At 44.6% G+C, this 13,682-nt stretch overlaps 1 protein-coding gene across 2 annotated transcripts in view; it reads right to left on the bottom strand.

The window, feature by feature from the left end:
* LOC308674089 (lysosomal dipeptide transporter MFSD1-like) overlaps positions 1 to 13,682 on the bottom strand; it is a 20,966-nt gene extending 7,284 nt beyond the window's left edge. For both annotated transcript variants that reach the window (XR_014027800.1, XM_081338288.1), the window contains exons 1-10: positions 13,624 to 13,682; positions 11,569 to 11,669; positions 10,382 to 10,506; positions 10,229 to 10,284; positions 8,098 to 8,241; positions 5,939 to 6,097; positions 4,814 to 4,929; positions 3,585 to 3,685; positions 1,910 to 2,021; positions 1,031 to 1,168 (exon numbers count right to left, since the gene is read on the bottom strand). Coding sequence is in view for 1 of the 2 variants with exons in the window: in XM_081338288.1 (XP_081194414.1) it covers positions 1,031 to 1,168; positions 1,910 to 2,021; positions 3,585 to 3,685; positions 4,814 to 4,929; positions 5,939 to 6,097; positions 8,098 to 8,241; positions 10,229 to 10,284; positions 10,382 to 10,506; positions 11,569 to 11,669; positions 13,624 to 13,648 (1,077 nt within the window). In the remaining variant the exon portion in view is untranslated. The remainder of the gene's footprint in view (positions 1 to 1,030; positions 1,169 to 1,909; positions 2,022 to 3,584; positions 3,686 to 4,813; positions 4,930 to 5,938; positions 6,098 to 8,097; positions 8,242 to 10,228; positions 10,285 to 10,381; positions 10,507 to 11,568; positions 11,670 to 13,623) is intronic.

The following is a 13,682-nucleotide window of genomic DNA, read 5'->3' as shown; positions in this document are numbered from 1 at the left end:
GTATGTTTTAAAGACTGCTGCGGTTGAGAAACGCTGAGATAAACTCTTACGAGTCGAAAATCTGCCCGAGTTCCTGTCGTCAACTCCTAAGTGATCATGAGATCACAACCTTCTTCTAAAACCTCTGTTTACCCATAATCACAATGGGATGCCACAAATTAGGCTGCTTAGACAGACTCATTCTCTCCGAGGAACAGGAGCCAACTCATTTCCCAGGAATGTTTAGCCTATGCGACATTTAAATCTGGATTCCTGCAAAGAGCAGAGATTAAACTCTACGTGCTCTGTGACCTCAGATTCTAAAACTCTTGAAGCCAGCACTGGAATGTGAGACTCAGCAAATCAAAATCCCACTTAAATTGGCTTGCCAGATAGTTCTCCTGCTCTGACTCTCCTCACCTCCTTCTAACCTTTCTCTTAATTGTTCTGTACCAGCCTGCTACCGGCCCTGCAGAAAAGGCAGGGACGACCCCTTTTACAAGAAGGCAAGAGGCTGGAACTAAGCCTACCAAATTTATGGATACAAAAGCAAACAAGACACGAACCATGAAACGAGCTATTCAAGCGGTTGCCTTCAGCAAACCAGCCCTCTCACGCATTCCCCTTTTATACAGTTCAGGGCGTGGCTTCTCTCTGCCTCCTTCAGAGGTGCCCCATTGCCTTCCTCTGTTTACTCCTGATTGATTGCCTCCTACGTCGGGCGTCCTTGAACAGGGCCAGCTGTGGGTCATCTTCATCCACGCTGTCAGGCTCACACAGCTGGGTCTCCGTCGTGACCAGGTGGGAGGGGCCTGGCTGAGGGCTCTCATCAGCAAGCTCTCCAACCCCCTCAGCAAGCTCTTCAACACCCCCCTCCTCCTCTGAGTCATCCGACCCAACTGCCGAACCCACAGGCTGACCCTGAATCACAACATTAATAAAGAAGAACCCAGGAACGTTTGACAAAGTCAGGTCGATGCCAGAAACTGCCCCATGGCTTAAAAGTTGAGTAGAAATCGGGAATCCACCCATTATAGTTCTGAAAACGTACGGCTGCAAAGGAGTAAGTGATTCCTAGCCAGACGGTGGAGACAAGTGGGGGAACGAAGGTGAAGGCCAAGAGAGCAAAAACGGGCAATGTTAGCACCGCACAACCAACAGCAAACACACCTCTCAGCCCGATATAATCCTGGAAAAAAAGCAGAAAGAGAGACACGAGAGCCAGTTTGGAGGAAGTTCAAGGCGTCAAGCTAGAAACTGGGAGAACGTTGAGTTCTAATCCTGCCTTAGGCACAAAGCAGCTGGGCGACCTGGGGCCAGTCACTCACCGTCAGCTCTAGGAAGAAGTCAAGGATCAACCATTTCTGAAATCTTGCCACGGAAACTGCAGTCACTTAAGAGCCAACCCTGACCTGAAGACACACACGCACGCATCCACACATGCATACAAATCTCATAGGGTAACATCAATGCATCCAAGCTATTGGGACCAGAAATCTATCTTTAAAAAGATATAATTCACATTTTTTTAAAAACCTCAAACTGCTAGCCTCCCCCCCAAAAAAACCCTACCATCTAAAAGGAGAGCCTCAAGGAATAAATTAAGAAGTGATACCATTCCCCAAATATATATATATATTTCCAGTGATGATTCATTGGCGCTAACCAGACAGAGAGAGAGGGGAAAAAACACAATTTCTGTCCTTGTTGTACTCTCATTTCGAAACAGGGCTGCTAGCAAAAGTTCAATGCAGCTCTCAACCCAGAAAAAGTCGCCCGCCTTGTTGTGTTGCGTATTCTTTTCGGGCTTCTTCTTTCCCGTTTGCACAATTTTACGGGTTGCCTTACCTCGACCTACAAATGCAGGCACCCCATCAAGGAACTGCCTCATTTCTGCCGCGAAGTTTTAAAATCATCCTTCAAAACTTACAATCAATATGCCAACAGCCGCCGAGAGAACAAGAGAGCTGTCGTAAACTGCTCCAGCTATATATGCAGCTGCCTGTTGACTGTAGCCAGGATACTTATCTTGAATAAACTTACTAGGAAAAAAAAGAAAGAAATGGGATAGGAGAAAGAGAAACAGAGACAACCCCATTAGGACTCCAAATGGTTTTGGCACTGATATGGAGACGGGAAAAACATCGTCCTTCTACAAACAAGTCAACTCTTCTAGGTTGAGCATTCAGTGTTTTTAATAGCGTTTGGTGACATGGCTTGTTTTGTTCTAGGATGCTGCATTGGCAAGCGAAGCCAATGTCTAGAACAGGGGTGGGCAACCTTGACTCTTTGATGACTCGTGGACTTCAACTCCCAGAATTCTTGAGCCAACCACGCTGAGGGGAAAGGGAGAGGTTTCCAAGCTGAGCCATGCTGGCTCAGGAATTCTGGGAGTTGAAGTCCACGAGTCATAAGGGGGCCATACTTCCCCCATGCTGGCTCAGGGATTCTGGGAGTTGAAGTCCACGAGTCATGAGGGGGCCATACTTCCCCCATGCTGGCTCAGGGATTCTGGGAGTTGAAGTCCATGAGTCATGAGGGGGCCATAGTTGCCCCATGTTGGATCAGGAATTCTGGGAGTTGAAGTCCACGAGTCATGAGGGGGCCATAGTTCCCCCATGCTGGCTCAGGAATTCTGGGAGTTGAAGTCCATGAGTCATGAAGGGGCCATGGTTCCCCCATGCTGGCTCGGGAATTCTGGGAGTTGAAGTCCACGAGTCATAAAAGAACCAAGGTTGCCTACCCCTGGTCTAGAAGATAATTTCCCAAGCAACGTGGGAACCTCCACGCTCCTCACAGTAGCAAAGGTCTGGTGGAGGGACACCCCCAATATGGCCTTTTCACCTAGAGAAATTTCCCAACGTGATCCTAGTCCTTGCTTCCAAACTTACCTATTCATCCAAAGGCAGCACCAGCTTGATAATTATTAACTGAGCATTCAATAATTATTTTTCAAGTGCCATACATTACTGGAAAGGACCGTTCTATGACCAAATCCTTGCTCAGTCTTAACAAATATAGAAAAACTCCAGCGGGTGATTCCAGGCTTCTAACCTCTGCAGAAACCCGAACGCAAGATATTCTGTGTTGTCCTTGGTTAACGTATAGTTTCATCTTTCCTATTCATCCCCCCACTCAATATTTCAGTTTTGCCAATGCAAAAGAATAAAGCAGGAGACTTGTCGAGATTGCACAAATTTGAAAGAGTCGGGGCAAGTGTCCCCAAGACAATCAGCTCCTTCCCTGGAAGAAGCTGCAACAGTCTACAGCACGGTACAGTGTGCAGAAAAGCCACAGCTAGCATTTTTGAGTCCAAGAATTGTACAGGAATTGTACAGGAAGCTGGATAATGAACACTGAGCTGCCCAGGGGAGAAAGGGGATTTTTAACTACGCTACTTCGCGTGCAGAAACCTCAGAACTGGCTTCTCTTCTGTGCCTATGTGGAATTATCAATAAGGTTATACTCTTGGTAAATTAACGTCCCAGGAGTTTCTTTTGCTGCATATGCCAAAGGGACGGTTGACCCACTGCATGCCACAGGATTCGCTCCATTCTTGCCCACCGTCAACCCTCCGTCCCATTTTGCGAAATGAAATCGCTTACCTCGCATCGGCCACAAAAGGGAAGACCCCATTGTAGAAGAACATTATAGTAAGGACCAAAAGCCAGTAGCGAAGGGGTAAGTGGCGGATATCTTGAATTCTCTGGAAGTTAAAAATAAAGCACGTGTTAATTACCTACAATCACAGCTCTAAGGATTCAGAGTCTCTAAAAACAGTTTTCTCTAGCCCAGTGGTTCTCAATCTTTTCTTCACCACAGGCCTTTTGTGGCCACACGGACCAGGGCCACAGACACCCGCCCCCCAAGATTTAACTCATAACATTTCTTCATCTTTGCAGACCCTCCGTGATGACATCATGGCCACCAAGGGGTCCGTGGACCACAGGTTGAGAACCACTGCTCTAGCCTATTCCACAATTCTTGAATTTCAATTCTCCGCATTTCTGACATGGTGGCTGGATAGGCTGAGGGTTGCAATCCAACTCGACTGGAGAAGATAGCTTAGATTGATACTTCACCAAGGCTTCCTCCCACCCTGGGTCTACTTAGAGAAGAAAAAATAATAATGATGCCTTCTGAATTTCCAGGCTTTTGTATATGATCATCCAACGGAGAAACAGGGGGACCAAAGGCTAGTTTTCCATCACAGCTTCCTGCTCAAACTCATTCATTTTCACATTTCGCATTTACAGCTACCAGAGAAATAAACCAAGATCAACCTCCCATCCAACACAGGAAATTCAACCAGCTAAGCAAGCAACAGAGAAAGCAGATGTGCAGATTAATTCTATGCTGTTCCTTCAGTTTTGATGCCGAGTGTCCTTTAAGACCAGCCAACTAGCTTTATTCAACAAAATCACAAACAATGGCCTTGGAAGAATGTATGAACGGAGTCAGAATGCAAACCAAATAAGTATTCAGAATCCAAAGCCATTCAGAACCCCCCTCCCCGTCTCTCTTTTTTCAAGAGTTAGGAAAACTGGGGTGGGTGGGGGTGGGGAAATGAGCTTAAATGTTTGAAGTCTCTCTTGACCAGGGGTCTTCAAACGTGGCCCTTGTATGACTTGTGGACTTCAACTCCCAGAATTCCACAGCCAGGTCCACAAGTCTTTGTGGACCTGGCTGTGGAATTCTGGGAGTTGAAGTCCACAAGTCATACAAGGGCCAAGTTTGAAGACCCCTGCTCTTGAACGTCAGGGCCAGGAATGATTCACATCCCAAAGACCATAAAAACAAAGTTATTGTCTGATGTACTGTCCACCCTACCTACCACTTTCTTGGACTCTTGTTGGAGAACTCCATCCAAGCCCAGCTGCTTCGTACCCACTTTGTCCAGCACGCTGACCGTGATGGCTGAAATAAAGCCTAGCACGCATAACAGGGCTCCTATGAACAGAGAAGGAACAACCATCAGAGCCTCCCTCAATGATGAACCTGAAACCCTTTGAAGTCTGATAACCTTTGTAGTCAAAGCATCAATGTATTACTCCAGTGTAGATTCCTCTCTTGAGAAGCAGCTGCATTAGGTTAGCTGTTGACTTTACCTTCTGGAAAAGCTCCCGAGTTCTGACGGAGCGTTCTAGGCAAGTTCTCTCAATCTAGCACGGTTCATTTACTGACCGGCCGAAGTTACAACAGCACTGGGAAAAGTGATTTATGACTTGTTTTTCACACAACAGTTACAGCATCCCCATGGTCACATGATCAAACTTCAGACACTTGGAAGCCAGCATGTACCCGTGTTTCCTCAGAAATAAGACCGGATCTTATATTAATTTTTGCTTCGAAAGACACCTTAGGGATCATTTTCCGGTTGGGGCTTATATTTGGGGAAATACGGTACTAAATGCGTTCATCTGGCTGATGATCTTTACTGGGACTTATTTTGGGGGTGGGGCTTATATTACGGGGCTTATATTTGGAGAAATACAGTACTAAATGCGTCCATTTGGCTGACGATCTTAACGGGCTTATTTTGGGGGTGGGGCTTGTATTACAAGCATCCTGACAAAAATCACGCTAGGGCTTATTTTCAGGTTAGGTCTTATATTCGGAGAAACACGGTATTTATGACGGTTGCAGCGTCCCCAAGGCATGTGATGACTTTTTCCAACCTTCGGACAAACAAAGTCAATGTGGGGAAGCCAGATTTACGTAACAGCTGTGTTACTAACTTAACAACTGCAGTGATTCACTTAACAACCGTGGCCAGGAAGGTCATCAAGTTTTGGCAAAATTCACGTAGCTACTCAGCAACAGAAATCAATTGTGATTGTAAGTCGAGGACTACCTGTATCTCCTTGATGCGGCTGGGGTGTTGTGGGAGTTATAGCACATTGAGAGAATATCAAGTTGGGCCGCCTAGCCTAGTCTAGAGATCCAAGAGAAAACTCACCTCCCCAAAGGGTCCACTGGATCCCAAAATGGCTTTCAAACTGCTGAGTGAAAAAGAAGTTGAGGACACTGCCGAGCCGGGAGAAAGAGAGAGTCAATCCGAAGGCGAGCGCCAGCTCTTTCCCCTTGAACCAAAAGGCGGTGATGCGGTTCTGCACAACTCAAAAAGCAGAAGGGAGATCAGCATTACTAAGTGGACTGCAGTGCAAAGTCTGGGGGGGGGGGACAGAGCAATGCAGTGGAGGGCATATTCTTCTGCATTTTATAAAGCCTGTGCCTCCGTTTAAGGAAGCAAGCAGAGCACTTGAAGCAAAAAATGGATGAAATAGTTAAAATATTATGAAGAAAGAACACACACACACACACACACACACACACACACAAAAACAACCCCTCAAAACAACCATGCTAGTCAATCTTAATAATTGGCTGCCTGGAATTCATTTGGATTTATTGAGTACACTGGAGTTGGGTTAGGGTTAAATAAATGTTGAAACGCTTCTGTTGTGAATCAACAATTTCCCCAAGATGCAGCATTAACATCCACAAACGTAAAGCAGATTCCCCATCTTGCCTTGAACGGAAGATCTTGGAGAACAACCTACAAGAACATAGCAATGGTATCTCTCTGGGGTCCGTAAATCAAGCTGCTATTTGTATAAAAGTGCCCTCTCATACACCTTTGCCTGATTTCCAGGATTTATCTTTCCAGGTGTAATCTGAACTTGTTTTGTACACCTGGAGTGGATGAGTAACTTCCACTGCTTTTCTCCCTGCGTTTTAACGCACCAATTTCTACTTTCTATTGTTACGTGCTTTATGCTTCTGTATTTGCTAAGGAGTTTATTTAGCTTTAGAATGCAGACTTTGTAAGAATCTCTTTTTCTGAGTGCTACCACGGAATGAGAATAGTGGGGATTTGGGCATCATTATCATTATTATTTCATCTCCCACTAATCTTCACTTCTTAATTTATTTTTCCCCAGAATGGGACAAGAAAGCAACCATTTAGAGATCTCAATCGGTTTTATACTGCATTCTCCGCTACGTAATTCCTGCATAGGGCAAGGTGTTTAAATCCTGCTATTTTAATTCTTTGTACCTGAAGAAGCTATACATTTCATTTATAAATTAAAACAAACCCACTCCACTTTTCCACTGAAAAAAGGCATAATTTTGGAAATGAAAGGAAACTTTCATAGGCTCCCACTGTCATATAAGACTAAAGTTCTCTTTAGCTCTCCCTTTTCAACACAACTTAGAGAAAAGCTAATTTGTGTTCGCACAATCTGAATCAGGAAGTTGGCATTAATATATATATATATATATATATATATATATATATATATATATATATATATATATATATATATATATATATATATATATATATATATATATATATATATATATATATATATATATATATATATATATATATATATATAAAGGTAAAGGTGCTAGTCGTTTCCGACTCTAGGGGGTGGTGCTCATCTCCGTTTCAAAGCCGAAGAGCCAGCGCTTGTCCGAGGACGTCTCCGTGGTCATGTGGCCGGCATGACTAGACGCCAAAGGCGCACGGAACGCTGTTACCTTCCCACCGTAGCGGTCCCTATTTTTCTACTTGCATTTTTTACATGCTTTTGAACTGCTAGGTTGGCAGAAGCTGGGACGAGTAACAGGCGCTCACTCTGTTACGCGGCACTCGGGATTCGACCCGCCAACCTGCCGACCTTCTGATCGACAAGCTCAGCGTCCTAACCCACTGAGTATTCAAATATATATATTTAAATACGTTAATTCTTTCAACAATTAACTAGATAAGGATGGGTTCAGATCCCACCCTAAGTCCTGATTTGTTTATCTCATTTGTTGCTTTGATAAAACATTTGTTGTTGTTTTTTTAAAGGAAGGGGCTCTAGTAAGAGATGTGAATGCATCTTGACTCAAATCAAGATTCCTGCTGGATGAATTGAGGGTGAAAGGAAGAAAGGTACCTGTGGCTACATCTTGCTTACCAAAGAAAAAGAGTGGAGAGCCAAGTTAAGACATTCAAAGCTTTGTCTGAGCTCACAGAGCCTTATCGGCAAAGTCCAGAGTTTAACCACGTTGACCCAACGCGCTCTCCCTTCTACGGAGAGGACGCTGTTCGTTCCTTACTTGTGAGCGATCCATTTCCAGAACCAAATAGCAACCTGCCGGTTAGCATCAGAGGCAAGAGATACGGAGTTCCTTTCAGGTGGGAACCCAGCGCAAAAATGGATGATCCCAAGACAGTGAGGAAAGAGAAGACAAAGACACCAACTATGGAGAGAAGGAGAAAAACAAAACAAACCAACGGCATGAGCAAAATTCTACAGGCAAAACACGTGGCTTTTACAACAGCCGTGCACACTGGAATCGAAGAGGGGGCAGGATCCAGGTTTATAAACTCTCTTAATCCCTTCTGATCACATAGAGACTGTCTCCAAGACACTGTTTCCAGTTGCAATTACAGGCGGTCTCAACTTTCAACACAACGGGGGGCTGAATTCGTATTGCTAAACAAGGTGGCTGTGCCGAACTCTGACCTTTTTTTTCCTTTTTTTTTGCTAGAGTTGTTAAAAGGAATCACAGTGGTTGCTAAATAAATCATACGGTTGTTAAACAAATCCAGTTTCTCCCGCTGGCTTTGCTAGGAAGTTCACCAACGGCGATCACATTACCCCAGGATGCTACAACCCTCGTAAATAGATGCAAAATAGAACAGTTAACCAGTGGAACAACCTGCCTCCAGAAGCTGTGAATGCTCCAACCCTGGAAGTTTTTAAGAAGAGACTGGACAGCCGTTTGTCTGAAATGGTATTTCAGGGTTTCTTGCCCGATCAGGGGGTTGGACTAGATGACCTCCAAGGTCCCTTCCAACTTTACTATTATGATTATGATTATGCAGGTTCTGTCAAGCGCCCGAATTTTGGAAGGGCCACTTTAACTTGAAATAGTCACTAAATGAATTGGTCGCATGTCAAGGGCTAGTTGTAACAAGCACGATATTTAATTCCTATCTCTCATAAGAAAGATCAAACGTTTTCTCTTACAGCTTGTGGGAAATAACCTGGAGAAAGCATTCGAAATTCTGCACTGCAAAATACACTGCAAATACGCCCGGTCTCCTCGGGCTTCCCAAGAAACGTGATCTGAAGCATTTTTTAAAATGCTTGAAAAAATTCTGGAAGGGCTAATCGAAGATACTCAATTTCCCTGCTCAGTTTAAAAGAATCACGTTAAACGTCTGCCGACAAGTGTTTTGTAGCCATCTTCAGACATAACCAAGTTAAGGGTATGGTCTGAGATTACACAGCTTGCCAGTTTCTAAGACTAGGTCAAAACAAATGTTGTTATGAGGGGTCCTTGGTGGTCTCTGAGCTCAGCTGTTTTCTTGCAGGCGTTTCATTACCCAAAGTAGGTGACATTATTGCTGCTAGTGTTGTTAAAAGAACAGAATGGAAGTCATTTGTCAACTCAGGACAGAAAAGAGGTGGAATTCATATACCTGAAACAAAGCTTCACTTTCAAATGCATCTCTCTAACCATAACTGAGCTCCCTTATACCCAGGGTAGGCAACCTTGGCTCTTTTATGACTCGTGGACTTCAACTCCCAGAATTCCTGAGCCAGCATGACTCAGCTTGGAAACCTTTCCCTTTCCCCTCAGCATGGCTGGCTCAGGAATTCTGGGAAGGGTTCACTTTAGCCACACCTGTCTGGGTCCATTGTATAAATGTATAAGGCAGAGGTAGGCAACCTTGGCTCTTTTATGACTCGTGGACTTCAACTCCCAGAATTCCTCAGCCAGCATGGCTCAGCTTGGAAACCTCTCTTTCTCCTCAGCATGGCTGGCTCAGGAATTCTGGGAGTTGAAGTCCATGAGTCATAAAAGAGCCCAGGTTGCCTACCTCTGCCTTACAAATTTAGAACATTCAAAGCCAAATGGACCCAGATCGATATGGCTAAAGTGAACCCTTCCATTGCAAAAGGCTTTTAAAAGCTGCTTGTGAAACTTCTCCGGCAGAGATGAATGCCAATAACTTTCCAGGAAAGGCAACTTTTCGTAATGCATTAACAGAGCAGAAAAGGTCTTCTCTAGCCAGCTGGATTTGAGAAGACAAAGGAACGTACAGAGCAAGCATCCCAACCCCCCCCCCCCAGATGATCTCAGAGGGCAGGAAAGCGGCAAAGAAAACAATGCTACAGTCACCCGGTTGAGATGGGCGGGCGTAGAAAATTAAATAGTTCGGCTCCTCCAAACTTACAGCGGTTTCCCAGTTTGTCAATCAAGAAGCCAGCCACAATCACCACCAGCGCATTACTAAAGAGAACAACAAAAAAACACAAAGAGGAGGTGAAGATAGTTATTTTGCGTGTATGTGTGTGTTTGTGTATATATGTATGTGAGAGAGACTCACGTCCAGGCATAGATGGCATAGAGAAGATTGTATTCTTCAGGTGTCATTCCAAGCCCTTCCACACAATCAGCCGTTGTGTTACGTTCTGTGCCATTCTGTTGAGTTCCATTGGGGCAGGTTAGATTCTGGATGATAAATCAGAACAGATTTTTTTTTATCAATATCAGAAATTACAAATGAGCCAAGTTGAAATACACCCTGATTTACTGCATATTTGTTCCAGATAACTAGAGACTTCCATCTGCTAAGGGATGGGTACGTGCCTTGCAGAAGATGTTTTGGCTTATTAGGTTTTGCTAATGATGTGTATCAAAGGAACGCACCATGCAGCTATTGTGCTCTTTTGATCAAGATTTATGGCTTAGTGTGATTCAACAGCCCAGCCAATTATCAATGAAGCATAGTTTAAAAACCATGTTGTTGTTGTTGTTAGCTGCGAAGTCGTGTCCGACCCATCGCGACCCCATGGACAACCTTCCTCCAGGCCTTCCTGTCCTCTACCATCTTCTGGAGTCCATTTAGGCTCATGCCTACTGCTTCAGTGACTCCATCCAGCCACCTCATTCTCTGTCGTCCCCTTCTTCTCTTGCCTTGCCCTCAACCTTTCCCAGCATTAGGCTCTTCTCCAGTGAGTCCTTCCTTCTCATTAGGTGGCCAAAGGATTTGAGTTTGAGCTTCAGAATCTGGCCTTCTAAAGAGCAGTCAGGATTGATCTCCTCTAGGACCGACTGGTCTGATTGCCTTGCAGTGCAAGGGACTCGCAGGAGTCTTCTCCAGCACCATAGTTCAAAGGCCTCAATTCTTTGGCGCTCAGCCTTTCTTATGGTCCAGCTTTCCCAACTTTTTAAAAAACATAGTATAATGTGTCATGCCAGTATGTAGCAGAATCTAAAAATTCTTAAACAGGGCCTGGGTCTTATATATGGAAAACAAATGAAGTTGCTACATTAGCTGTCAAAAATGTGGCTTGGCAGCCACACAGTGCAAAGTTTCTTGAATGCCTACATATACTTTTGGTTGTTCGGGTGTGGAAACAGCTGACGTTGGTTTTGTGTTAATCTCTGCAGCTCTGGAAAGACTTGAATTCAAAAAGGCTTTGAAACTTTGCACCGCTACTCTATTTGCTACGTGGCTGAAATCAAGTTGACTTCTAATAGGGATGGTGAGAAAAGGAGAGAAACACTCACCCCTTGAAACTGTTCTTGCAAGACACTGGGAATATCAAAACAGAAGTAGGAGCCAAAGGTCAAGAGACAGTTGAAGAAAAGCACCAGGAACCGGTAATAAGCTGTCAAGGGAAATAAAGTGTTATTAGAATGGTAGAAAATAGCTCTGTGCAATTACTTAAAAAAAATAAATGGTAATTTTCCCAGGATTTTGATTTCCAGTGGCACTCTCCATCTGAACAACGGATATAATACCCAGACACTGCACTACTAGTTTACACACACACTAATTGTGGTTGTGATTTACTTCCCAAAAATTGGAATGTAGTACAGCGAGGCCCAGTTTTTCAAGGAGGCACTTTACACTGTTGAATACATTTGCATTCACAATGTAATTTGGAAGGTGTTTGTTGCAAATATTTGTTCGGCTGTATTTTTTCCTCAGCCACAGGTAATCCTTGATTTACAACCGTTCGTTTCGTGACTACTGGAAGTTGCAACGGCACTAAAAAAGTGACTTTGTGACTGGTCCTTCCATTTATGGCAGCATCCCAGTCACACGATCAAAATTCGGGCACTTGGCAACTGGCATCTACTGATTACAGTTGCAGGACCCAGGGTTAGGTGATCTCCATTTGCGGCCTTCCCAGCCAGCTTCCAACAAGTCAAGGGGGAAAGCCAGATGATTCGGTTAACCACTGCAAGGTTTCACTTAACCACTGTGGCAGAAAAGGTTGAATAACTGGAACCCACTCACTTCTTGTGTAGCAATGGAAATTTTGGTCCCAATTGCTGTCAGTTGAGAGAGTGCCCTGCACTTTCATATATTATATACCATTCTTCCTTCTTTCTGTCCATAAAAATTCAAATACATAAAGCCAATCTTGCATTCCACCTGACATCCAATCTGAGATTTTAACCCAGGAGGTCTTTGAACTTGGCCCTTTTATGACTTGTGGACAACTCCCAGAATTCCTCAGCCAGGAATTCTGGGAGTTGAAATCCACAAGTCATAAAAGAGCCAAGTTTGAAGAGCCCTGTTTTAACCCGAGAATTGCTGGGATGCAAAGGCCAAAATACCCCAGCCCAGGCTCAATCCAGGCAAAAGATCTCCTAATCCCACCTCCCGTTCACATGACGAGTCAACCTGAATGTCAACGGGGGTGCTCCCAATCTCAAAAAGCAATGCTACTTGCTCCCTTCCAGATGTTCTCACCCAGGGCCTATTATTCTTTCTGATCTTGCCTTTTTTTGCTGCTTTTCTGACTTGGTTTTTAACTTTTTTGATATCTTCTTCTATTTCATCATTTGAATTGTCAGCTAACCGACGGGTGGCTTTTCAGACTGAGATGAGCAGCGCACACTCAACATGCATGCTAGAGTTAACCTTCAGCCATGGTCGTCTCTTTTGGGGGTGGGTGGGTGGAATCCCCCCCCCCGCTAGGGAGACTTCCATCATCCCTTCTCCTGCTAAGCACATTTGATTTGTGCTTAGATCAGGGGTCTTCCAACTTGGCCCTTTTATGACTTGTGGACTTCAACTCCCAGAATTCCTCAGCCAGGCACGCTGGCTGAGGAATTCTGGGAGTTGAAGTCCACAAGTCATAAAAGGGCCAAGTTGGAAGACCCCTGGCTTAGATTGTAAGCCGCCCTGAGTCTTCGAAGAAGGGCGGGATATAAATGGGATTAAAATAAAATAAAATAAAATAAAATAAAATAATAAAATAAAATAAAATAAAATAAATAAAATAAAATAAAATAAAATAAAAAAATAAAATAAAATAAAATAAAAAAGCTACGCCCAGGGCTGGAGCAACCGGTCCTCCAGCCCCTGCCCGCCTACCCCGAGGAAATCACGGGGTGAGCTGGGACAGATCTGAGCATCAGAACCCGGTCTTCCATGCAAAAAAAAAGGGAAGGCGCTCCAGTGCGAAAGGGCTCCTCTGAGCATATGCAAAGCGCGCCTGGGGACCTGCCTTGAAGAGAACAGAGCCGGTTCCCCTCTGCCTCGGGACGCGGGGTTCCTGCCCAGGAAGGCTCACGTGACCCAGCGGGGTGTCACGTGCTCCCACTCACCTTTCTCGGCCGCCGCTTCCGCCATGGCTCCGATCCCCGGCTGGTCGGCTCCGCTTCTG

The sequence above is a fragment of the Vipera berus genome (genome assembly GCF_964194415.1).
Source record: "Vipera berus genome assembly, chromosome: 13".
NCBI lineage: Eukaryota > Metazoa > Chordata > Lepidosauria > Squamata > Viperidae > Vipera > Vipera berus.
This window is presented reverse-complemented; position numbering and strand designations above follow the sequence as displayed.